At 40.5% G+C, this 22,708-nt stretch overlaps 4 protein-coding genes and 1 long non-coding RNA gene across 5 annotated transcripts in view; 4 read left to right on the top strand and 1 right to left on the bottom strand.

The window, feature by feature from the left end:
- The window catches only part of sall2 (spalt-like transcription factor 2), a 179,852-nt gene that overhangs the window by 82,182 nt on the left and 74,962 nt on the right, over positions 1-22,708 (bottom strand). The gene's annotated exons all lie outside the window — the stretch shown is intronic.
- On the top strand, positions 570-11,733 carry LOC311011795 (uncharacterized protein; the record flags this gene model as incomplete). Its single annotated transcript, XM_084006923.1, has 46 exons — positions 570-645; positions 1,011-1,066; positions 1,182-1,226; positions 1,333-1,357; positions 1,475-1,543; positions 1,639-1,728; positions 1,828-1,896; positions 1,993-2,082; positions 2,284-2,370; positions 2,485-2,574; positions 2,797-2,862; positions 2,948-3,037; positions 3,127-3,213; positions 3,310-3,399; positions 3,523-3,612; positions 3,730-3,837; positions 3,926-3,988; positions 4,071-4,133; positions 4,213-4,281; positions 4,452-4,535; positions 4,645-4,731; positions 4,985-5,068; positions 5,179-5,247; positions 5,337-5,426; positions 5,619-5,708; positions 5,803-5,892; positions 6,080-6,133; positions 6,225-6,287; positions 6,369-6,437; positions 6,588-6,671; positions 6,888-6,974; positions 7,192-7,275; positions 7,354-7,422; positions 7,506-7,595; positions 7,733-7,822; positions 7,907-7,996; positions 8,074-8,136; positions 8,230-8,292; positions 8,842-8,910; positions 9,072-9,155; positions 9,383-9,469; positions 10,951-11,034; positions 11,110-11,178; positions 11,276-11,365; positions 11,461-11,490; positions 11,636-11,733. 46 exons carry the CDS (start codon positions 570-572, stop codon positions 11,731-11,733), a joined length of 3,534 nt encoding a protein of 1,177 aa, XP_083863049.1.
- On the top strand, positions 11,656-13,170 carry LOC311011794 (uncharacterized protein; the record flags this gene model as incomplete). The annotated part of the gene is made up of 7 exons (XM_084006922.1): positions 11,656-11,892; positions 11,982-12,062; positions 12,232-12,294; positions 12,386-12,448; positions 12,530-12,598; positions 12,749-12,832; positions 13,049-13,170. Exons 2-7 carry the CDS (start codon positions 11,984-11,986, stop codon positions 13,168-13,170), a joined length of 480 nt encoding a protein of 159 aa, XP_083863048.1. The 5' UTR covers positions 11,656-11,892; positions 11,982-11,983.
- On the top strand, positions 18,318-22,119 carry LOC311011793 (uncharacterized protein; the record flags this gene model as incomplete). Its single annotated transcript, XM_084006921.1, has 11 exons — positions 18,318-18,395; positions 18,474-18,542; positions 18,626-18,715; positions 18,853-18,942; positions 19,027-19,116; positions 19,194-19,256; positions 19,351-19,413; positions 21,307-21,375; positions 21,537-21,620; positions 21,848-21,934; positions 22,019-22,119. The coding sequence occupies exons 3-11, from the start codon at positions 18,637-18,639 to the stop codon at positions 22,117-22,119; spliced, it is 726 nt and encodes a 241-aa protein (XP_083863047.1). The 5' UTR covers positions 18,318-18,395; positions 18,474-18,542; positions 18,626-18,636.
- Positions 22,193-22,665, top strand: LOC311012318. Its single transcript, XR_014597028.1, has 3 exons — positions 22,193-22,246; positions 22,344-22,433; positions 22,529-22,665. It is a non-coding gene; the product is annotated as an uncharacterized lncRNA (long non-coding RNA).

Genomic DNA, 22,708 nt, shown 5'->3' with positions numbered 1-22,708 from the left:
TCAAAATCTTTATCATTCATTCTTAAGATATTTTAAAGAACATTAATTTTTTTTAACTCTTTCATTCTTAAAATACACATATTAATTAAGTATTAACTGGCCGCTGTCATTCAATTGCAAAAACCACCAGAATCAAAAACATTCAGTCAATCATTGTCAACACGTTAATTTAAGAGGGAAGCCTGCTTAGGAAATCCTGTAAACGGAGGAACTATTTTGTTCCAGATTGTAAGAAGAAACTCTGATGCCTCCAGCCTGGTGTTGTTATGGACTTTATATCTAAATGTGCCACTCTGACCTTGATTGAGTTTCCACAATGCTTTCTGAAGAAAAACAATTCTGCAAATACTATAACTAATGCAACCTTTTCTCTGTGTGGAATCAGTCTATGAACCAAGTTGTGCTTTTAGCAGTGTCCTTTTCATTTCTCAAAAACAGTACTGTATATTGTTGGTAGTCATTGGGTTCCGCCTCCTTGTTTTTTGGGTCACCACCCCCGGATATTGATCATTCACTGGTGTCTTTAAAAGCAGGTGAAATGGGAGGAAAGATTTTAGACAAGCAGCGCAATGGCTGGGGTTTCTGTCGTCATTCGGATTCCCTTCCTTCTCTCCCTTGTCTTTCAAGCTTCTGACAACAGACATGGTGAGTCAAATCCATTTTATTCATGAAGCCAAATATCACAATCGCACATTTGCCTCCGGGGGGATTGACAATTTGTACATCATAGAACAACCTCTGTCCTCAGACCAATGTGGATAACAAAATTATGAACAGATTGTAAACAAAATCATCCATCCAAATTAGTAAGCAGTGAATAAAATATAAATATTATAAAGTAGCGACGTACCAATCCAACTTTTTATGTACAGTATATCACAAATAAATACAGAGGGACACATTTACTGAGTTCATTAAAATGGTAGCCGATATTAGATCAGCCAATTCAGCCTTTCAAGTTGGTTTGAACTCAGTAACATTCAGTTGATAATCTTCTCTTATCTTCTCAGTCCATCAGGATGCGACTCATTCAGGAAATCCACTGCTGGAAAACATCCTTTCACAGGTGAGTCCCCCAAGACTGACTTATCACCTGAGATAAAATAACATTCATGTAGCCATCATAGGTGGGGTCGGGGGTCATCATTATAATCCTCTCTCTTCTACCTCGTTGACTCCAGATAAACCTACCAAAAGGAATTGATCCCAAAAATATAAATGTAACGGTACGTGACAAAAATGTTTTTTAACAACGTTTAAAGTATTCACGTTTGAGTCACACTTTGAACGCCAAACTTGTCATTTATGTCAATCCGTGTTGTTCCTTCACAGTCAATTACGATTAAAACTTGTACTGGTAAGTGGTTCCTCAAAGTCCCCCATAATCTGACATAATAACACCATATAAATGTATTATATATATGGTGACATACTCTTTCTATGATCTTCCTGAATTACTACCATGCCTTGTCAGGTATGACGGAGCAGCTGGCATTGCTAACCAATCAGCTTCAGCAGACAAATCTCCGCAACAGTCAGCTGGGTGAGGGTTTAACGTTTTACAACCTGGGGTACGTCGCTAGTCGAACCAACAGTTGCTCTGACATAACCTGCACTTCTTTTTTTCTTTTCTGACAGTTACCACAGCCTTCGAGTTGAGGAGGGAAGTCCAACTGGGGAGGCTGCAGCAAGCCACATGCGACGCCACAGACTCAGCTTATACTCGCTGTAAGCGTTTCATCATAGAACACACTCCAGTTTATCTGGACGTGATGCACATGAAACCACACAAACCAATGTTAAACTGAGTCTTGAATTCCCTGACAGCTTATCAAACCCACATACGCAACAAAATGAAAGAGCTTCTGGAGACATTCGATAGTGATACATTTCGGAGTAAGTTTTCCTCATATACTGTTTTGCAGCACATCAATTTGTCATCGTATGACACAGCTCTTGGTTTGATCTAATATAAAAGGTATTTTTTTCTAGTCCTGAAAATCATTACACTCACCAGGGAGGTGAATATATTACAGACGAAGGTCAACCATGCTGCTATTTCTACTGGAGCGACTGACATGGGTAAGTTTTATAGCTTTGCTCCACTGGCGCTTTCAAAGTCTTTACAAAGACAACTTTACTCGCACGTAACTGTCGATACAACGAACTCCTGTATCATTTTGAACTCGGCATTTTCATCGTGCAGTGCTCATTCGGTTGGGAGCTTCTGTCAGCTCAATCAGCTAAAATGTCTTCTTTCATACGTGAACTTGTGTCTCACAGAGCTGCAGAGAGAGAAGCAGGAAAAGCTCAATGAACTGAACGCGAAGACACTGCAGATGGGAAGAAACCACGCAAACGCTACGCTGAGTAAGACTTACATTTGTAGAAAAGCTGCAAGCAGTGAGCTCGACACTGTAAGTGGTTCTGATTTGTTGTGTGTGTGTGTGTGTGTGTGTGTGTGTGTGTGTGTGTGTGTTTCAGTTCTTCAGATCATCTCACTGCAAAATCAGATCTGGGATATGGAATCAAAACGCGGAGAAACCAATCTTCAGCCCAACAGTGGAATTCTGGGTAAACTGCCGCTCACTTGCTTGAAATATTTGTTTCTTAATGAAGATTGCCTGTCTGTGCACTGCAGCATGTCTGACGGACACTTAACGTAATCTCATATCCAATAACATAACAATGGGACATAATCAAATTTATATCTTCTTCCTCTTGTCTGTGTTTATATATATATATATAATTATTATATTATATTTCTTCTGTGTTTACTCACTTTCACTCCTTCAGTGATACAAGGACAGCTGGACAGGAAGATCAGTGAGCTGCGAGGCAAAGGAGACACAATCTCACATAGTCAGTACACCCCTCCACATCTGTCCACATCTGTTATCGATATAGAATGTGTAACTCTTCCTCACACGTGTTCTCTGTCCTCCAGTGCTGGAGCTGATTTCTGTGCACAGTAAGATCACAGTTATGCAGCGGCTCATCAATTACAACATTGCGGAATCAAGACGACATGCTGCCGGTGAGCGCCTTTACCTCGAGTCTTGATTCTTTCTCATCTTCTCTGTCTCAAATGTTACGTTACCAAATGTTTTCCTTCCTTCTTTCCAGCTTACCAGAGGCAGTGGAGGCAAAAAATTGAGCTCCTTAAACAGAAGATTTTACAGCTGAACCGTGATGAGAATAATATAGAACTCAGTAAGCGTGCAACTTAATCAAAATACATGTTCTTCAACATGTTATAGATGTGCTTACTAAAGCATTCACTTGACATCTTTTATCTCTTTTATCCAGCCAAGGAAATTCTGACGCTGCAGTCCAACATCGGTCATTTTCAACAGTTAATGACGAACGCCAAAAAGACAACTAATGACCAAATTAAAGGTGAATGATCCTACAGCTCCATGAAACTTGATTTACTTAAATTATAAGCTTGGAAGTCATACTTGTGTAATGTGGGATTATGAAATGATTAACTAGAAACAACACTTGTTTTTCCCACCAAAGAGCTAAGAAATACGTTGGAGCAGGAGAAGAGACGACAAGTGATTTTACAGACACACCTGGAAGAAGCAGACTATTCCCAGGCGCAACTCGGTGTGTACAAGGATGAAAAAGAGGCGGGGCCTATCTCCGCCCTTTAAGTCTGCTTTCCAAAATGTTATTACCTCTGAAAGTCAAAGTCTAAACATTGCTGTTTATTTCTGTGAACAGTCGTGAAAATCGTCAGCATAATGAAAGAGCTGCGAGAGCAGGAGGGTGTCGTGCAACAGCCGACAACATCAACAACATCAACAACATCAACAACATCAACAACAACCAGTGAGAGTTCTCCTCTACATAAAAAAAACTGATAACTTCCAAAAACGCATCCCACAAATCTCTTTAAAGCTCCATTGTCTTAAATCAGCTCTTCAGATTCAGCTTCAAGCCAAAGAAAGGGAATCTGCCGAAGCTCAGGCTGAAATTAAGGGTGAGTCATTTTAAAACTGCTTCAAAGAACAATTTCAGTCGAGCGTTTTTCGATAGTCTCACTCCATCTTTCTGTGCAACAGAGCTGCAGAGGAGGCTGCGGTTAAAGAGTGAAGGATGTTCCGGACTTGAGGAAAGATATCAGGGTGAGTTGCAAATATGACCTCAGCTAAAGGCTCAGACGTTTCGGTTCGGATGTGGATAATGTGTGGGTGTTTCTATCAGAGGTTAAGACTGAATTTGAAAAGAAGATTGCAGAACTGAGAAGAACTGGAGACTCCAAAGCAGCACTTGGTGAGTAGCGTTCCACTGCAATATTGGCCCCAGCACAATGACAATGTTAGACGGCAATATTTCCCCAGTAATAGACCTTTAGCTCCAGACATGAGACCTGTCTCTAATCTGACTGTTTCAGAAGCATAAACTCTGTAGTGATGTCTGCTCTCCTTGTTTATCTGAGTCAGTTCTGAACGTGATAAACCTGCACAATGATCTAAAGACTCTGAGGGAGCAGATCTCCACCACAGAAGATCCAGCCTGGATCTCAGGTGAATCTATCTGAATCTGAAACCTCCGATTTCTCACCAGGTTTAACAAAACTTTCTTATTGAACTTTTTCTTTCCTTCCTTGATTTATCGCCGACTGTCTCCTCGCAGAGCTGCAGACGCAACTGGAGGAGAAGCAAGCAGAACTGAACCGCAAGACTGCCGACGTAGAGAGATCGATTGCCAATCCAAAAACAAGTGAGCTCCAATAAGTGCCTTTTTTAAATATATGTATGTATATATATATATATATATATATTTCAGTGTTAACTTCAGGTCACTGAATGCTGTAACAGTAAAACAAACGGGCTGAAAAAAACTGTTGAAAACGTATGACAAGGTCCAGGTCCATCATCAGAGGTTATTTTGTTGGCAGTGAACAAAATAAATAGAGCGGGGTCAGTAGTTCCTGTAAAACGATTCAGTCAAACTCACTGCGCGTTTGTTTCAGTTTTAACAATCATCCAGCTGCAGAACGAGATATGGGACCTTCACAAAAAGGCTACCAGTGAGACGTCTGATGGCCGTGTGGAAGGTTAGTCTTATTTAAGAAGCAGATTCAACAATTCCCTGTCAAATAATTCAACAGTCAGGTCAGAAATGGCCAAATATAACGTACATTAAAGACTGTTTACTTTGTTCTAGAGTTGCAAAACAGAGTGGATGGCCTTATCAGGCAAATAGATGCCAAAGGCGGCGACAACACAATACAGAGTGGGTTTGAAATTCAAATTCTGCACAGTCTTACTAGAGTTTATTTGGTGAAACTACATTTTTGGCCTCTCTGTTGTGGTGTGTTTCAGTGCTGAAGATCATGACGCTGCAGAGTCGAGTGGAGCAGCTGCAGAGGCGTTTGTCAGACCTCCAGAATTTACAAAGTGCTCAGGTTTCCCGTAAGTATCTGATGATTCTTCACAAATCCCCTGATCTCCACAACGTGAGCAGCATTTAGATTTAAACGCTTCACACTGGAAAACAGCAAGAAAGCAAGCTGCTAAGGTCGACTGTATTATTGTTATTACGGTTCCTGAGCTTCTGCATGTAACTAATAATTGTTTTCATAACTTCTTTAAATGTGGTCTCAGAGCTCACGGACGATCTTAGAACCAAGAATGACGAGCTGCAGAAATACGTCAACGAGCTGACTGAGAGGAACCAGACAAACGGAGAATTGAGTCAGTAAAGAGAGAACCTGGTGTCTACAGTCATAACTGGAAAAAAAGGCCTGGAATATATTGATTTACAATATTTTATTACTGTGTTCCTCAGTTCTTACAATCACTGATCTGCACAGCCAGCTCCAAAACTTACAAATAGAAAAGCACCATGAAAACGTAACGTCATCTTCAACAATCACTTGTAAGTATCTAATTTTCTTCAGATCACTGAATTCAATTCATAAAATTGTGCTGTTTGGCGACATAAAGTTCACTCTCGTGATCAAGCTAAGGTAAAGGGTACATTGTTGAGTATTTCCGTTGCTTTGAAAAAGAAGAAAAAAGAAGCATTGACTGACTTTACTGTTTGTGGCTTTGTTTTCAACCAGTCTGTCAGACTCAGCTTCGAACCACAGAAAGGGAACATGCTGTTGCTCAGGCCGGTGAGTTGATTTCTTCTTCTAATGATATACTAAGTAAGACTGCTCTGATGGGAGACCCTTCATGACCTGGTTTCCTCTTTTTACACCACAGAGCTGCAGAGGAAACTGCGGTTAAAGATTGAAGAATGCTCTGGACTTGAGGAACGATATGAGGGCAAGTTGTAAATACGACCTCGGCTAAAGACGATTCATGTTTGAGTGTCGGTTCTGATTTTGGTTTTTGTGTTTCCATCAGAGGTTAAGACTGAATTTGAACAGAAGATCGCAGAACTGAACAGAACCGGAGACTCCAGAGCAGCACTCAGTGAGTGACGTTACAGTGCAGCGTTGCCATTGTAGCCTCAGTAGAGAGCCATGTTGACACAAAGCAGAGATCTCTCCCTTTGACACGAGAGCTGATTCCTGCTCAGTTTCCCATCAGATGTGAGATGTGTGCTCTGTTTTTCTGAGTCAGTTCTGAACGTGATAAACCTGCATGATGAACTGAATAATCTGAGGGACCAGATCTCCACCACAGCAGATCCAGACCGGATCTCAGGTGAATCTGTCTTAACCGTTTAGTTGTGCACTTAGAAATATGCAAAATGTTCTGCTTTGGAAAATCAATATTTGAAAATGATCTCATTACACTACCACGTTTGTTTTCATTTGTTGTAACCAAAGTTAATTAGTCAATTTGTAAACAGTAATGTAGACGACTAAATAAAAATAATTATTTCTGCCTTTTCACTGTTTTCACTTTGTCTCCTCACAGAGCTGCAACTGCAACTGGAGGAGAAGCAAGAAGAACTGAGCTCCAGGACAGTGGACGTAGAGAGACTGATCCCCAACCCCAGACTCAGTAAGCTCCTTGATTTGATCCACTGTGGCAAATCATCTCTATATGTGGAAGGAATGACCTGTTGTCAGATTAGTCAACACCTAGAATATCACGTTTGTTGTTAATTCATCATCCTCAAATGTAATCTGATGTATACTATATATACATTATATATATATGTGTGTGTGTGTGTGTGTGTGTGTGTGTGTGAACCTCACTGCATGTTTGTTTCTTTCAGTTTTAAGAATCATCCAGCTGCAGAACGAGATATGGGACCTGGAGAAAAAAGCTTCCAATGAGACCTCTGGTGACCGTTTAGAAGGTTGAGTGAATTATTTAAGAAATTAAATCACAAATGAATCATGATGACATACATTAAAGACTGTTCATTTTCTCCTAGAGCTGCAAAACAGAGTGGACGACCTCATCAGTGAAATAAACGACAATGGCAACGACAACACAAAACAGGGTGGGTGTGAAATCATTCTGCAGAGTCTTACCAGAGTATATTTGATGGGAAACTTCATTTTTGGCCTCTCTGTTGCTTTACAGTGCTGAAAATCATGACGCTGCAGAGCCGAGTGGAGCAGCTGCAGAGATGGTTGTCAGACCTCCAGAAGTTACAAAGCGCTCAGGTTTCCCGTAAGTATCTGATTCTTTATTCATCCCCAAGCATGCAAATATTTACCTGCTGCTATGGTTGTCTGTCATATTGTTATTATTGTGTCCAGATCTTCTGCATGTAACTAATAAAAGCATTTCACTGCTTTGTGTCTCAGAGCTCACAGATAATCTTAGAACCAAGAAGGACGAGCTGCAGAAATACATCAACGAGCTGAATGAGAGGAACCAGACAAACGGAGAATTGAGTCAGTAAAGAGGGAACCTGGTGTCTACAGTCATAACTGGGGAAATAATCTGAAATGTTTCATATCTGCTTTTGTGTTCCTCAGTTCAGAAAACTATTGATCTGCACAACCAGCTCAGAAAGCTCGAAAAAGAAAAGCACGATGAGGGTCGAACAACTTCTGCTACAATAACTAGTGAGTGTCTCATTTTTCCTTTGACATTATTGAGTTTGTGTGTCGGCAGCAGCCCAAGCATAACGTACTTTTTCTAGAGCTGAAAGAACAACTGAATGCAACCATGGAGGAGCGCTCTCGAGATCAAGCTGAGATGAAGAGTAAGTTCTGTACAAACACGTGTTTCAGTAACAAGCGATCAAAAAAAGAAGACTGAGTTTAATGTAGACGTGTGTGGTATTTTTGTGCGCTAGCTCTGCAGGACAAACTGAACCAGACGGAGGCGCAGTGTTCCGGGTTTGATCACAAACTTCAAGGTGAGTGTCGTCTGATGCTACTTACTGCCCCTGCTGGACAATAAAGTCACACCCTTTTGACTCCATTGTGGAAATTAATGAGTTTCATGTCCTTTTTTTTAAGTAACTGTTTTTAAAAACAGGAGAGGCTTTGCTTCTTTTTCCTGTCAATTTTAGTAAATGACAGTAAATACAGGTTAAATACATAAATATTTAACCTGTCAAATCAGATTTAACATTTTCTCCACATAAGACAGTATCATCTGCATAAAGGGATATAAAAACGGGGTGTGTTATGGGCAGTGATTGGCTCACGATCATGTGATAGCCATAGAGTCTACACAAGAATCTGGAGAGGCGAAGCAAATAAGAAGGGGGGGCGGGGGCAACCCTGGCAGAAGTTTCCTGTCAAAACCACAACTATTGGATTGGATTGGCATAAAGAAACGTGTATCTTAGAAATATATTATTCACACCTTTTAGATAGCCTTATTTAAGGAATTCACGTCCTTTATCTTGTCTCGTCTGTGGGATCTAGATTTGTTACAAACGTGTCCAAATGTGTTGTAGATCTGCAGAACGACCTGAATGCCAAAATGAAGGAACTGGAGTCCAAATCTCAGTCTGTCACTTCTCTCGGTGAGTGGCGGAGCTGCATTACCAAACAGTGAATCCAATAATTGAGAAAATGGACAGAAGGATTGTGTCGTGGTCTGCATGTATATATTTTCAGGGATAAGGAAAAGCTTTGGATGTTTTAATTGCGGTTCTTTAAACCCATTTAAATGTGGTTCTTTCAGCTCTTCAGGTTTCTACGTTATCGCTTCAACTAGAGGAGCTAAAGAGACAACTACAGAACACTGAATCTGAAACCAAGATAAAAGGTCAGCGTGTGTGTGTGGTTCATTGTCATTATACAGTTTAATAATGCTGATGTGCTAATATATTTCTTCCTGGCATTGATATGAAGTATATACAGGTTCTGAGATATTCAGGTTCCAGGTTGTTTAATGAAAGGACTCTAATGGATGGAGAAAACTGTGCAGCTTAGTGAAGGATAAATATTTAAACAGTGAAAAGGTTTAAAAATAAATGTGTTTTGGTTCTGCAGAACTTCAAAAAATGATAGATGTGCAAAGTAATGAACTGACCAACAAAACAGAGGCGCTGAAAGCAAGAAGTCCTCAAGCACAAAGACGTGAGTAGAACATGATTAACCCTCGGGGCAATTTGGGGGACCGTTTGGGTACTTTTGATTTTTGAGTATCAATATCTCTGTCAGTTTAACGCCTACTTTTCTGAAACTTCTCTAAGGAATGTCTTTTAATTTTTAAAACATTTTTTTTTCATCCATTTGATTGCAAGATGTATAGAATATACCATAAAAAAAATTCCCACACGTACCACCTTCGGGACCGTGGCGGGCCCCATTAACTCCCATTATAAAACCACTTTTATGAGAGGGACCCCATTTTGGCCCAAAAGTAACAGGTGTAAGTTTTTTGGAAAAACCTCTAATGTCTCCAAAAATAATAATGCATCAAAAACAATGATGTTATCAATTTTTGACCTAGTCAAGGCTGTAATAACTTAATCCCCAATAATCCTCTTTGCACCTCATTTTTGGAAAATATTGCATATTTTGTGTTTTTTGCATTGAAATTACAAATTTTTTGTATGAAAAAAGGGCCTAAAACATAAAATAATAATAATTATTATAATGAGCTTTATATCTATTGCTAGGTCTGAAGTTGTTGAAAAGCTTAATGCAGTTAAAGTGAAAAAAAATTAATTCATTCATTTTTTATGACACTTTTATGAGGGGGACCCCATTTGGGCCCGAAAGTAACAGGTGTAAGTTTTTTGAAAAAACTCTAATGTCTCCAAAAATAATAATGCATCAAAAACAATGATGTTATCAATTTTTGACCTAGTCAAGGCTGTAATAACTTCATCCCCAATAATCCTCTTTGCACCTCATTTTTGGAAAATATTGCATATTTTGTGTTTTTTGCATTGAAATTAGACATTTTTTGTATGTAAAAAGGGCCTAAAACATAAAATAATAATAATTATTATCATAAGCTTTATATCTATTGTTAGGTCTGAAGTTGTTGAAAAGCTTGATGCAGTGAAAGTGAAAAAAAAAAATTCATTCATTCATTTTTTATGACACTTTTATGAGAGGGACCCCATTTGGGCCCGAAAGTAACAGGTGTAAGTTTTTTGAAAAAACTCTAATGTCTCCAAAAATAATAATGCATCAAAAACAATGATGTTATCAATTTTTGACCTAGTCAAGGCTGTAATAACTTCATCTCAAATAATCCTCTTTGCACCTCATTTTTGGAAAATATTGCATATTTTCTGTTTTTCGCATAAAAAGTACACAATGTTCGTGTGAAAAAAAGGCTTAAAAACAGAAAAAAAAAGTTAAAAACTAATAACAAACTTTATATCTAAGGTTAGGTCTGAAGTTGTTGAAAAGGTTTATGCAGTGAAAGTGAAAAAAAAAAGTTTTTTTTTTCTTTTTTATGACACTTGTATTGGCGTGGCCCAAACAGGCCCGAAGGTAGTGAGTGTGCGTACATTTTTAAAGTGCCCCGAGGGTTAAGGAACCCACTGAGGAGGTTCTACCTGCTCGGATATGATAAACGAGGTTTCCCTCTTTTCTCCCAGTTCTACAAATCATCCTTCAACAAACAGAGATTGAGAAATTGTCCAGCGTGGCAGTAAATGAGACAGATTACAAAAGAATAAGAGGTGAGTGGCAAATCTGATATGACATCATTTCATAACCTCCAAATGTTCACATGAAATAAAGTGTCTTGTTTGCAGCGCTCCAAGACCGTTTGAATCATTTGATTAACGGAATCCGAGATGAAGACGACGAAAACACTAAACTGAGTGAGTCTCCATCAGAATGACTGTGAAAATTCAGCGTTGTCGTTATCGTAACGGTGTTTTCTGCCGAATTGATCCAATCCCACGTTTCTTCTGCTAGTGTTTCAAATCTTGGCTCAAAAAGACGAAACGGCGAGACTGGAGAAGCAGATCAAGAGTCAGAAAGAAGCAGCGTTGAAAAGAATTAAAGGTGGGAGGCAGCTTACACAAGTCAAATGTATTCTGAGTACTCCTCCTAAATTTAGAGGAAACGCAACAAAACATCCGTTCTGTCTTTCCTCGAAGATCTGGAGGACGAGCTGGAGGACATCAGAGGTCAGATAAAAGAAAAGACAGTGATGCTGGACTCTACTGACACAAGGATTTCTAATTTGTGTAGGTGCTCCAATCAGTTTTGGTCAGAAAAATAAACTTCAGTATTAACAAATAGCAAAAATAGCTTGTTTGATTTTTTTTGTAGCGGCTCAGATTAAAGAACTTCACAAGAAAATCAAACCACTGGAAGAAGAGTTATCAGACTTTAAAGATACGAGCGCTGAGGACATTGAAGGTAAATGACAAAACGTAACTGATATGAAGTTGTACACACCGATTTTTATATTTCATTGGCCTCTAAATATTTTCCAGAGCTGCAGAAAAGGCTGGATCTAACAAAGAGGCAACTGAAAGACAGTGAACATCTACTCAAGGAGGCAGATGCAAAGAATTTTGACTTGAGTGGGAACATTTCCTATTTTCCAATGTTTCCTGTTTGGTTGTCTGTTTCTTTTGAGCACAAAATAACACTGCAACTGTGTCTCTGTTAGTAATGGAGATCTCTGATCTGAGGACACAACTGAAGAAGGCTCAGAAAAAGGCATCCAAAGCTGGTGAAAACAATAATCACGGTCAGTTTCCTACTGTTGTGTTTAAAATTGTGCTGTTTGGCGACATAAAGTTCACTCTCGTGATCAAGCTAAGGTAAAGGGTACATTGTTGAGTATTTCCGTTGCTTTGAAAAAGAAGAAAAAAGAAGCATTGACTGACTTTACTGTTTGTGGCTTTGTTTTCAACCAGTCTGTCAGACTCAGCTTCAAACCACAGAAAGGGAACATGCTGTTGCTCAGGCCGAAGTGAGAGGTGAGTTGATTTCTTCTTCTAATGATATACTAAGTAAGACTGCTCTGATGGGAGACCCTTCATGACCTGGTTTCCTCTTTTTACACCACAGAGCTGCAGAGGAAACTGCGGTTAAAGAGTGAAGAATGCTCCGGACTTGAGGAACGATATGAGGGCAAGTTGTAAATACGACCTCGGCTAAAGACGATTCATGTTTGAGTGTCGGTTCTGATTTTGGTTGTTGTGTTTCCATCAGAGGTTAAGACTGAATTTGAACAGAAGATCGCAGAACTGAACAGAACCGGAGACTCCAGAGCAGCACTCAGTGAGTGACGTTACAGTGCAGCGTTGCCATTGTAGCCTCAGTAGAGAGCCATGTTGACACAAAGCAGAGATCTCTCCCTTTGACACGAGAGCTGATTCCTGCTCAGTTTCCCATCAGATGTGAGATGTCTGCTCTGTTTTTCTGAGTCAGTTCTGAACGTGATAAACCTGCATGATGAACTGAATAATCTGAGGGACCAGATCTCCACCACGGCAGATCCAGACCGGATCTCAGGTGAATCTGTCTTAACCGTTTAGTTGTGCACTTAGAAATATGCAAAATGTTCTGCTTTGGAAAATCAATATTTGAAAATGATCTCTTTACACTACCACGTTTGTTTTCATTTGTTTTAACCAAAGTTAATTAGTCAATTTGTAAACAGTAATGTAGACGACTAAATAAAAATAATTATTTCTGCCTTTTCACTGTTTTCACTTTGTCTCCTCACAGAGCTGCAACTGCAACTGGAGGAGAAGCAAGAAGAACTGAGCTCCAGGACAGTGGACGTAGAGAGACTGATCCCCAACCCCAGACTCAGTAAGCTCCTTGATCTGATCCTGTTGGGGTTGTAGCAGGAGCAGATTTGGTTATCAACAGTTAACTATCAATATCAATATGATTATCGGTATTAATAATTATATTTAATATATTATCATGATATAATCATGAATAAACGGGGCACCACCCTGGGATCAGGGAAAAGATAACCTAAAACTGTATTCAGTCTCAATATAAAGGTTTTATACTCACATGCCAATCATCGTGATCATTGGCATGGAAGCATAAAACAATCTAACAATTAAGAAGGGCGTGAAATTCAAGCACTAGCCTTCACAACCTGCTGTTATCCAGTGACATATACACAACAAGCAAGAGACCGCTAGTTATAATATAATAAGATTTATTAAAATCAGTAATAATGATCACAATCAATAACACTGCAATTAACAAAGCCTTATTACCTAACTACCTAACACACAAAGCTAAGCTAAACAGAAGGAGAGACACACGTGGAGTGTGTGTGCGCGTATGTGTGTGCGTGTGTGTGCTGCGTGCGTGTCGAGAGAGAGAGAGCGAGAGAGAGAGAGGGAGAGATGGCTATATGCGGCCACCAGATGGAGCTATTCCTCGCAGCGTTCAGGGGCGGAGCCACTGATGTCCGATGGGGTAGCGAGAGTCCGATGGGGTATCGCCAAAGGAAGCTTCTTTTAACAACTATTTATCATTTGAATACCACGCCTTTGTTTTTAGCAGCCCTCCTATTCTTTGTGTGACTGTTTACAGACCACCCCAGCACCCTACTGCTTTTATCAGCGACTTCTCAGAGTTTTTAACCATCATTCACGCTAAGTATGATAGGATTTTAATAACTGGTGATTTTAATCTACACATTGATAAGACCTCAGACCTAGCATCTAGAGAATTTTTAAACCTCCTTCACTGCTTGGATTTTAAACAGCATGTCTGCCAGCCAACCCACGACAGGGGGCGCACCCTGGACCTGGTCATAACCTATGGCCTGTCTGTGGGTGCGCCCTCTGTCGTGGATCTGGCCGTGTCAGACCATTTTTGTGTGTTTTTTAATATCACCAGTTTTAACCAGCTGGAGGACCCTGTGAGAACAGTGAGGAAACGCCATCTTACTTCTGAAGTGGCAGCAAATTTTATCCAGATTTTAAAGAACACTCCTGCACAAATTCTACCAGCACCATGTGATTTTATCGTTGACAATTTTATTCACAAACTAAGGTCAACACTTGACTCAGTGGCTCCTCTTTTAATTAAAACTATAAAAACAAGACCAATGCCACCATGGAGAAATGAAGAAATCAAAAAACTGAAAAGAACGTGCAGGAGTGCTGAGAGGAGATGGAGAAAATCAAAGCTGACAGTACACTATGACATATTTCGTCAACACCTCAAAACATACAATAAAACCATCAAACTGGCAAGAATTTCACATTTCAAAAATCTAATATCCGAAAATAAAAATAACCCCAAATTTTTATTCTCCACAATTGAGTTTTTAACCAACGGTGACCGGAACAGGTCACCAATAACACCAACAGACTCCGTTTGTGAGGCGTTTGCTGACCACTTCAGAAGTAAAATCGATAACATTAGATCCAGTCTTTTATCTCACCAAATCTCAACCTCCGACATCCCTGGATCAATGCTTCCACCTGAGGAGACTCTGGACTCTTTTGCCCTGGTTGACGCAAGGACACTTGGTCGAGTCTTCTCCCAAGTGAAGCCCACAACCTGCCTTTTAGACCCAATTCCCACACGCTTTTTTAAAACGTTTTATGACGTTTTTGAGGAACAGCTTTTATATATGGTGAACTGCTCTCTTCAGACGGGTGTCTTCCCCACATCCTTTAAAACGGCGGTGGTGAAGCCCCTTCTGAAGAAGAGTGGCATAGACCCCACCATTTTTAATAATTACCGTCCAGTATCCAACTTACCATTTTTAAGCAAAATTTTAGAAAAACTGGTTTTTACACAGATAAATAACTTTTTATATTTAAACAATACATTGGAGAAGTATCAGTCTGGTTTTAGGACAAACCACAGCACAGAGACAGCCCTTTTAAAGATTTTAAATGACATCAGGTTCAATTTAGATAATCATAAACTCACAGTCTTGGTTCTGCTAGATCTAACCGCCGCCTTTGATACAGTGGACCATCACATTTTAATAAACCGTTTGAGGAACCTGGTTGGTCTCTCTGGTGCAGTTTTAAATTGGTTCTCCTCTTACCTCACTGACCGAAGCTTCTTCGTAAGTCTGGATACCTGTTCCTCCAAAACACACAACCTTAAGTGCGGGGTTCCCCAGGGGTCAATTTTAGGCCCAACCCTTTTTAATCTCTACATGCTTTCCCTGGGTGATGTCATCAGGAGGCACGGCATCAGCTTCCACAGCTATGCTGACGATACACAACTGTACATCGCTGTGTCTCCTGATGACACAGGGCCTTTAGATGCCCTTTTTAATTCCATTTTAGATATCCAGTCATGGATGGCAGCAAACTTTCTACAACTCAACCAGGACAAAACAGAGGTTTTAGTCATAGGTCCTGAAGGCCAGAGAGAGAAACTTTTACCAAAATTAAATCATTTTAAATCATCGAAATCTCTGAGAAACCTGGGCGTGATTTTAGACTCTGAGCTCAGTTTTATTCCACACATTAAAAATGTAACAAAGGTAGGTTTCTACCACCTGAAGAATATAGCCAGAGTCCGCCCGTTTCTCTCACAGGCCAGTACAGAGGTGCTGATGCATGCTTTTATTTCCAGTCATCTAGACTATTGTAATGCCCTGCTCTCTGGTCTTCCTAAAAAGAGCATCCATACTCTCCAACTGCTGCAAAACTCAGCCGCACGCGTGCTGACGAGGACCAGAGGGCGGGAGCACATTACACCAGTTTTAAAGTCGCTGCATTGGCTCCCTGTCCGCTTCAGGATCGATTTTAAGATTCTTTTACTTGTTTTTAAATGTCTTAATGGTCTTGGGCCCTCTTATTTATCTGACCTATTCCTATTATATCAACCCTCACGGACCCTGAGGTCCTCTGGCACCGGCCTTTTAACCTTTCCACAAGTCAGATTGAAAACACACGGGGAGGCGGCTTTTAGTTATTATGGTCCCCGACTGTGGAACAGCCTGCCGCAGAACCTCAGGGCCGCAGAGAATGTTGATGTTTTTAAAAAACGGCTCAAGACTCATCTTTTTAGTCTGGCTTTTAATTAACTTTCTATTATTTTAAGTCTGCTATTTTATTCCCCAACTTTTAATCCATTATTTTAAGTTTGCTTATTTTAGTAGTTTATACTGATTTTATTCTATCCTATTTAGCTTTCTGTCTAGTTTTTGCTATTTATTTTTATTACTGCTATCTTGTTCTATTTTACATTATTTTATCTCTTTTACCGTCGACTGACGGGAACCAGAGTCCCTCATGGTGTGGATGGCCTTTCACTCACCGATGTCTCGGTGCCGAGCCATGTCTCTACAGTTTTAGCCAATGCAGTGCGTGGGGGTGTGTGTGTGTGTGTGGTGTCCATACCCGAGTTGCGTGCATGTTAGTGTGAGTGTGCGAGTGTGTTCCGGGTGGGGGGTCGGGTCTTTCTTTCTGATGTTGTTGTTTTTATTGTTGTTGTTGTTTTGTTTTTATTTTCTAATTTTGTATTTTCTGTACGGCACTTTGTGTTGCATTTCCCTGCATGAAAGGTGCCATATAAATAAATAAAATTGAATTGAATTGAGAGAGAGAGAGGTGGAGCTATTCCTCGCAGCGTTCAGGGGCGGAGCCACTGACGTCCGATGGAGTAGCGAGAGAGAGAGAGAGAGAGAGATAGCCGTATGTAGCCACCAGATGTAGCTATGTCCCTAGCGTCCGCCGGGAACAGCTGGCTTAGGACACGTGTGTGCGGCGTGTATGTGTGTGTGTGTTAGCGGGACACAAACAAAGAGAGAGAGGATGCGCGAGCGATATTCTGAGGCTCAGAAGGCGTGCCGCTATAACACGGGCTTGCGTGAATGAACTGGCGTTTATTCCGCGAGACCGGTCTTTTAACTGATAGTAGAGGCTTTCTGAGCTCGCGAATATGGCGGAGGTTAGTCGGAAACACTGTTACAGAAATCAACCCAGCTGCGTGGGTACACGATCAGCATTCACATACAGCAGCACATGAACAAACGGACTCGGCGATCCGCGATCAGAACTTAAAACACATTAACAAGAATTACAAGCATGTCCTACACTATCGAATCTCTGCTTCTGCCCAGACAAATAGCCTCTTACTTTTGTCGATGTGAGATGCGTCGATGTGAGGGTTTCGTCCCGTGCGGTGATGGCGTTCCTTGACGCCGGCAACGGACGGTAGTTCGTGGGGCGCTCGTTCAGCGCCGGATCCAATTGGTTGAAGAAAACCGTTAGTTATTCTTCCTTCTGCAGGGAAATGATTAACACTCGCGGGGCTCGGCGATTTAGTCAGCTGATTTCAGACAAAGACGGGTCGAGTTATCCGTTCTGCTGGCAGCTGGGACGAAGAAAGTTTTTCTTCTTACCGCGGGCAACGGGAGAGTCGCGCTGTCGCGGTGGTCTCCTCGGGATCCAAAATGATAAACAAAAGAAAAATAAAACGAGTAGAGAAAAAGAGGGGTAAAACAGTCTGTTGCTCGTCCAGCGAGTTTGGGGGAAAGACTGCGGCCTAGGACAAAGGGAAACGCTGCAGACGTTATGTTCACCTCCTGGTGTAACGCGAGTTACTTTGGAGAGAGAGAGGGATCTGGTGGCGCCGGGATTTATAGCTCACGGCTGGTCCGGGGGACCCCCTGGAGTCCCATGCAGTTATCAGCCAATAGGGCACCAGTTGTGTGACGTCAGATCTCGCGACCAGGTGGAGGTGACACTAAAATGGTGGTTGTAGTTTTTTATCTCCTTTGTCCCTTTGTCTGGCCGCATTGTGTAGGCTTTGTAGGCCGCATTGTGTAGTCCTAACGGTTAGGTCCCAACAATCCACTGTGGCAAATCATCTCTATATGTGGAAGGAATGACCTGTTGTCAGATTAGTCAACACCTAGAATATCACGTTTGTTTTTAATTCATCATCCTCATATGTAATCTGATGTATACTATATATACATTATATATATGTGAGTGTGTGTGTGTGTGTGTGAACCTCACTGCATGTTTGTTTCTTTCAGTTTTAAGAATCATCCAGCTGCAGAACGAGATATGGGACCTGGAGAAAAAAGCTTCCAATGAGACCTCTGGTGACCGTTTAGAAGGTTGAGTGAATTATTTAAGAAATTAAATCACAAATGAATCATGATGACATACATTAAAGACTGTTCATTTTCTCCTAGAGCTGCAAAACAGAGTGGACGACCTCATCAGTGAAATAAACGACAATGGCAACGACAACACAAAACAGGGTGGGTTTGAAATCATTCTGCAGAGTCTTACCAGAGTATATTTGATGGGAAACTTCATTTTTGGCCTCTCTGTTGCTTTTCAGTGCTGAAAATCATGACGCTGCAGAGCCGAGTGGAGCAGCTGCAGAGATGGTTGTCAGACCTCCAGAAGTTACAAAGCGCTCAGGTTTCCCGTAAGTATCTCATTCTTTATTCATCCCCAAGCATGCAAATATTTACCTGCTGCTATGGTTGTCTGTCATATAGTTATTATTGTGTCCAGATCTTCTGCATGTAACTAATAAAAGCGTTTCACTGCTTTGTGTCTCAGAGCTCACAGATAATCTTAGAACCAAGAAGGACGAGCTGCAGAAATACATCAACGAGCTGAATGAGAGGAACCAGATAAACGGAGAATTGAGTCAGTAAAGAGGGAACCTGGTGTCTACAGTCATAACTGGGGAAATAATCTGAAATTTTTCATATCTGCTTTTGTGTTCCTCAGTTCAGAAAACTATTGATCTGCACAACCAGCTCAGAAAGCTCGAAAAAGAAAAGCACGATGAGGGTCGAACAACTTCTGCTGCAATAACTAGTGAGTGACTCATTTTTCCTTTGACATTATTGAGTTTGTGTGTCGGCAGCAGCCGAAGCATAACGTACTTTTTCTAGAGCTGAAAGAACAACTGAATGCAACCATGGAGGAGCGCTCTCGAGATCAAGCTGAGATCAAGAGTAAGTTCTGTACAAACACGTGTTTCAGTAACAAGCGATCAAAAAAAGAAGACTGAGTTTAATGTAGACGTGTGTGGGGTTTTTTGTGCGCTAGCTCTGCAGGACAAACTGAACCAGACGGAGGCGCAGTGTTCCGGGTTTGATCACAAACTTCAAGGTGAGTGTCGTCTGATGCTACTTAGGCAAGGCAAGGCAACTTTATTTGTATAGCACATTTCATACACAAGGCAGACTCAAAGTGCTTCACATCATAAAACAAAGTGAGAAGAAAAAAAATAGAAGAATTAAAAGAAAATGATAAAAATTTAAAAATGCATTACAGAAAAAAAAGAGAATAAAAACATATTTGCAATAATTAAAAACAGTGCAGACATTAAAAGATTTAGCAGAAAGCTATGGTGAACATAACAGTTTTCAGTCTAGTTTTAAAAGTATTCAGAGTTGGGGCAAGTCTTACATCTTCAGGAAGTTTATTCCAGCCATTTGTTGCATAGTGACTAAACGATGCTCTCCCGTGATTGTTGTTTACTCTGGGAATCACTAACAGATTGGTCTCAGAAGATCTTAGTGGTCTAGAAGGCTTATGTAGTGGGAGCATATCAGTGATATACTTCGGTCCTAGACCATGTAGTGATTTATATGTGAGCAGGAGGATTTTGAAATCAATCCTCTGACATACAGGGAGCCAATGTAAGGATTTAAGAATTGGTGTAATGTGCTCACATTTTTTGGTCTTTGTAAGAACTCTAGCAGCAGCGTTCTGAACAAGCTGTAGCTGCCTGACAGTTTTTTTCGGAAGACCTGCAAGGAGACCATTACAGTAGTCTAGCCTACTAGTAATAAAGGCATGTACAAGTTTTTATAAGTCTTGAGCTGACATGAGCCCTCTAAGTCTTGCTACATTTTTTAGGTGATAGTAGGCTGATTTTGTTACTGATTTAATGTGACTGTCGAAATGTAAATCAGAATCCATAATAACCCCAAGGTTTCTGGCTTTGTTTGAGGTTTTCATGGACAGAGAGTGAAGGTGTTGAATTACTTTAAACCTTTCTTTTTTAGCACCAAAAACAATTATCTCAGTTTTGTCCTCATTTAGTTGTAGGAAGTTTTGGCACATCCAGTCTTTGACTTGCTCAATGCACTGGCACAGAAGATCTATGGGGCGATAGTCGTTTGGTGATAGTGCTACATAGATTTGGGTGTCATCGGCATAGCAATGGTGGTCAATGTTATTATTTTGCATGATTTGTCCTAGTGGGAGCATGTAGATGTTGAATAAAGTCGGCCCCAAGATTGAACCTTGGGGGACTCCACACGTTACATTGGTAGGTTCTGATACAAAGTCGCCAATGGAAACAAAATAGTTCCTATCTTGTAGATATGACTTGAACCAGTTTAAGACTGTGCCTGAGAGCCCCACCCAGTTTTCCAACCTGTCCAAGAGTATGGAGTGGTCGACAGTGTCAAATGCAGCACTGAGGTCTAATAGCATTAATATTGAAGTTTTGCCAGAGTCTGTGTTACTTACTGCCCCTGCTGGACAATAAAGTCACACCCTTTTGACTCCATTGTGGAAATTAATGAGTTTCATGTCCTTTTTTTAAGTAAGTGTCTTTAAAAACAGGAGAGGCTTTGCTTCCTTTTCCTGTCAATTTTAGTAAATGACAGTAAATACAGGTTAAATACATAAATATTTAACCTGTCAAATCAGATTTAACATTTTCTCCACATAAGACAGTATCATCTGCATAAAGGGATATAAAACGGGGTGTGTTATGGGCAGTGATTGGCTCACGATCATGTGATAGCCATAGAGTCTACACAAGAATCTGGAGAGGCGAAGCAAATAAGAAGGGGGGGCGGGGGCAACCCTGGCAGAAGTTTCCTGTCAAAACCACAACTATTGGATTGGATTAGCATAAAGAAACTTGTATCTTAGAATTATATTATTAACACCTTTCAGATAGCCTTATTTAAGGAATTCACGTCCTTTATCTTGTCTCGTCTGTGGGATCTAGATTTGTTACAAACGTGTCCAAATGTGTTGTAGATCTGCAGAACGACCTGAATGCCAAAATGAAGGAACTGGAGTCCAAATCTCAGTCTGTCACTTCTCTCGGTGAGTGGCGGAGCTGCATTACCAAACAGTGAATCCAATAATTGAGAAAATGGACAGAAGGATTGTGTCGTGGTCTGCATGTATATATTTTCAGGGATAAGGAAAAGCTTTGGATGTTTTAATTGCGGTTCTTTAAACCCATTTAAATGTGGTTCTTTCAGCTCTTCAGGTTTCTACGTTATCGCTTCAACTAGAGGAGCTAAAGAGACAACTACAGAACACTGAATCTGAAACCAAGATAAAAGGTCAGCGTGTGTGTGTGGTTCATTGTCATTATACAGTTTAATAATGCTGATGTGCTAATATATTTCTTCCTGGCATTGATATGAAGTATATACAGGTTCTGAGATATTCAGGTTCCAGGTTGTTTAATGAAAGGACTCTAATGGATGGAGAAAACTGTGCAGCTTAGTGAAGGATAAATATTTAAACAGTGAAAAGTTTTAAAAATAAATGTGTTTTGGTTCTGCAGAACTTCAAAAAATTATAGATGAGCAAAGTAATGAACTGACCAACAAAACAGAGGCGCTGAAAGCAAGAAGTCCTCAAGCACAAAGACGTGAGTAGAACATGATTAAGGAACCCACTGAGGAGGTTCTACCTGCTTGGATATGATTAACGAGGTTTCCCTCTTTTCTCCCAGTTCTAAAAATCATCCTTCAACAAACAGAGATTGAGAAATTGTCCAGCGTGGCAGTAAATGAGACAGATTACAACAGAATAAGAGGTGAGTGGCAAATCTGATATGACATCATTTCATAACCTCCGAATGTTCACATGAAATAAAGTCTCTTGTTTGCAGCGCTCCAAGACCGTTTGAATCATTTGATTAATGGAATCCGAGATGAAGACGACGAAAACACTAAACTGAGTGAGTCTCCATCAGAATGACTGTGACAATTCAGCGTTGTCGTTATCGTAACGGTGTTTTCCGCCGAATTGATCCAATCCCACGTTTCTTCTGCTAGTGTTTCAAATCTTGGCTCAAAAAGACGAAACGGCGAGACTGGAGAAGCAGATCAAGAGTCAGAAAGAAGCAGCGTTGAAGAGAATTAAAGGTGGGAGGCAGCACACACAAGTCAAATGTATTCTGAGTACTCCTCCTAAATTTAGAGGAAACGCAACAAAACATCCGTTCTGTCTTTCCTTGAAGATCTGGAGGACGAGCTGGAGGACATCAGAGGTCAGATAAAAGAAAAGACACTGATGCTGGACTCTACTGACACAAGGATTTCTAATTTGTGTAGGTGCTCCGATCAGTTTTGGTCAGAAAAATAAACTTCAGTATTAACAAATAGCAAAAATAGCTTGTTTGATTTTTTTTGTAGCGGCT

This window comes from Eutrigla gurnardus (genome assembly GCF_963514095.1).
Source record: "Eutrigla gurnardus genome assembly, chromosome: 4".
Taxonomy (NCBI): Eukaryota; Metazoa; Chordata; class Actinopteri; order Perciformes; family Triglidae; genus Eutrigla; species Eutrigla gurnardus.
This window is presented reverse-complemented; position numbering and strand designations above follow the sequence as displayed.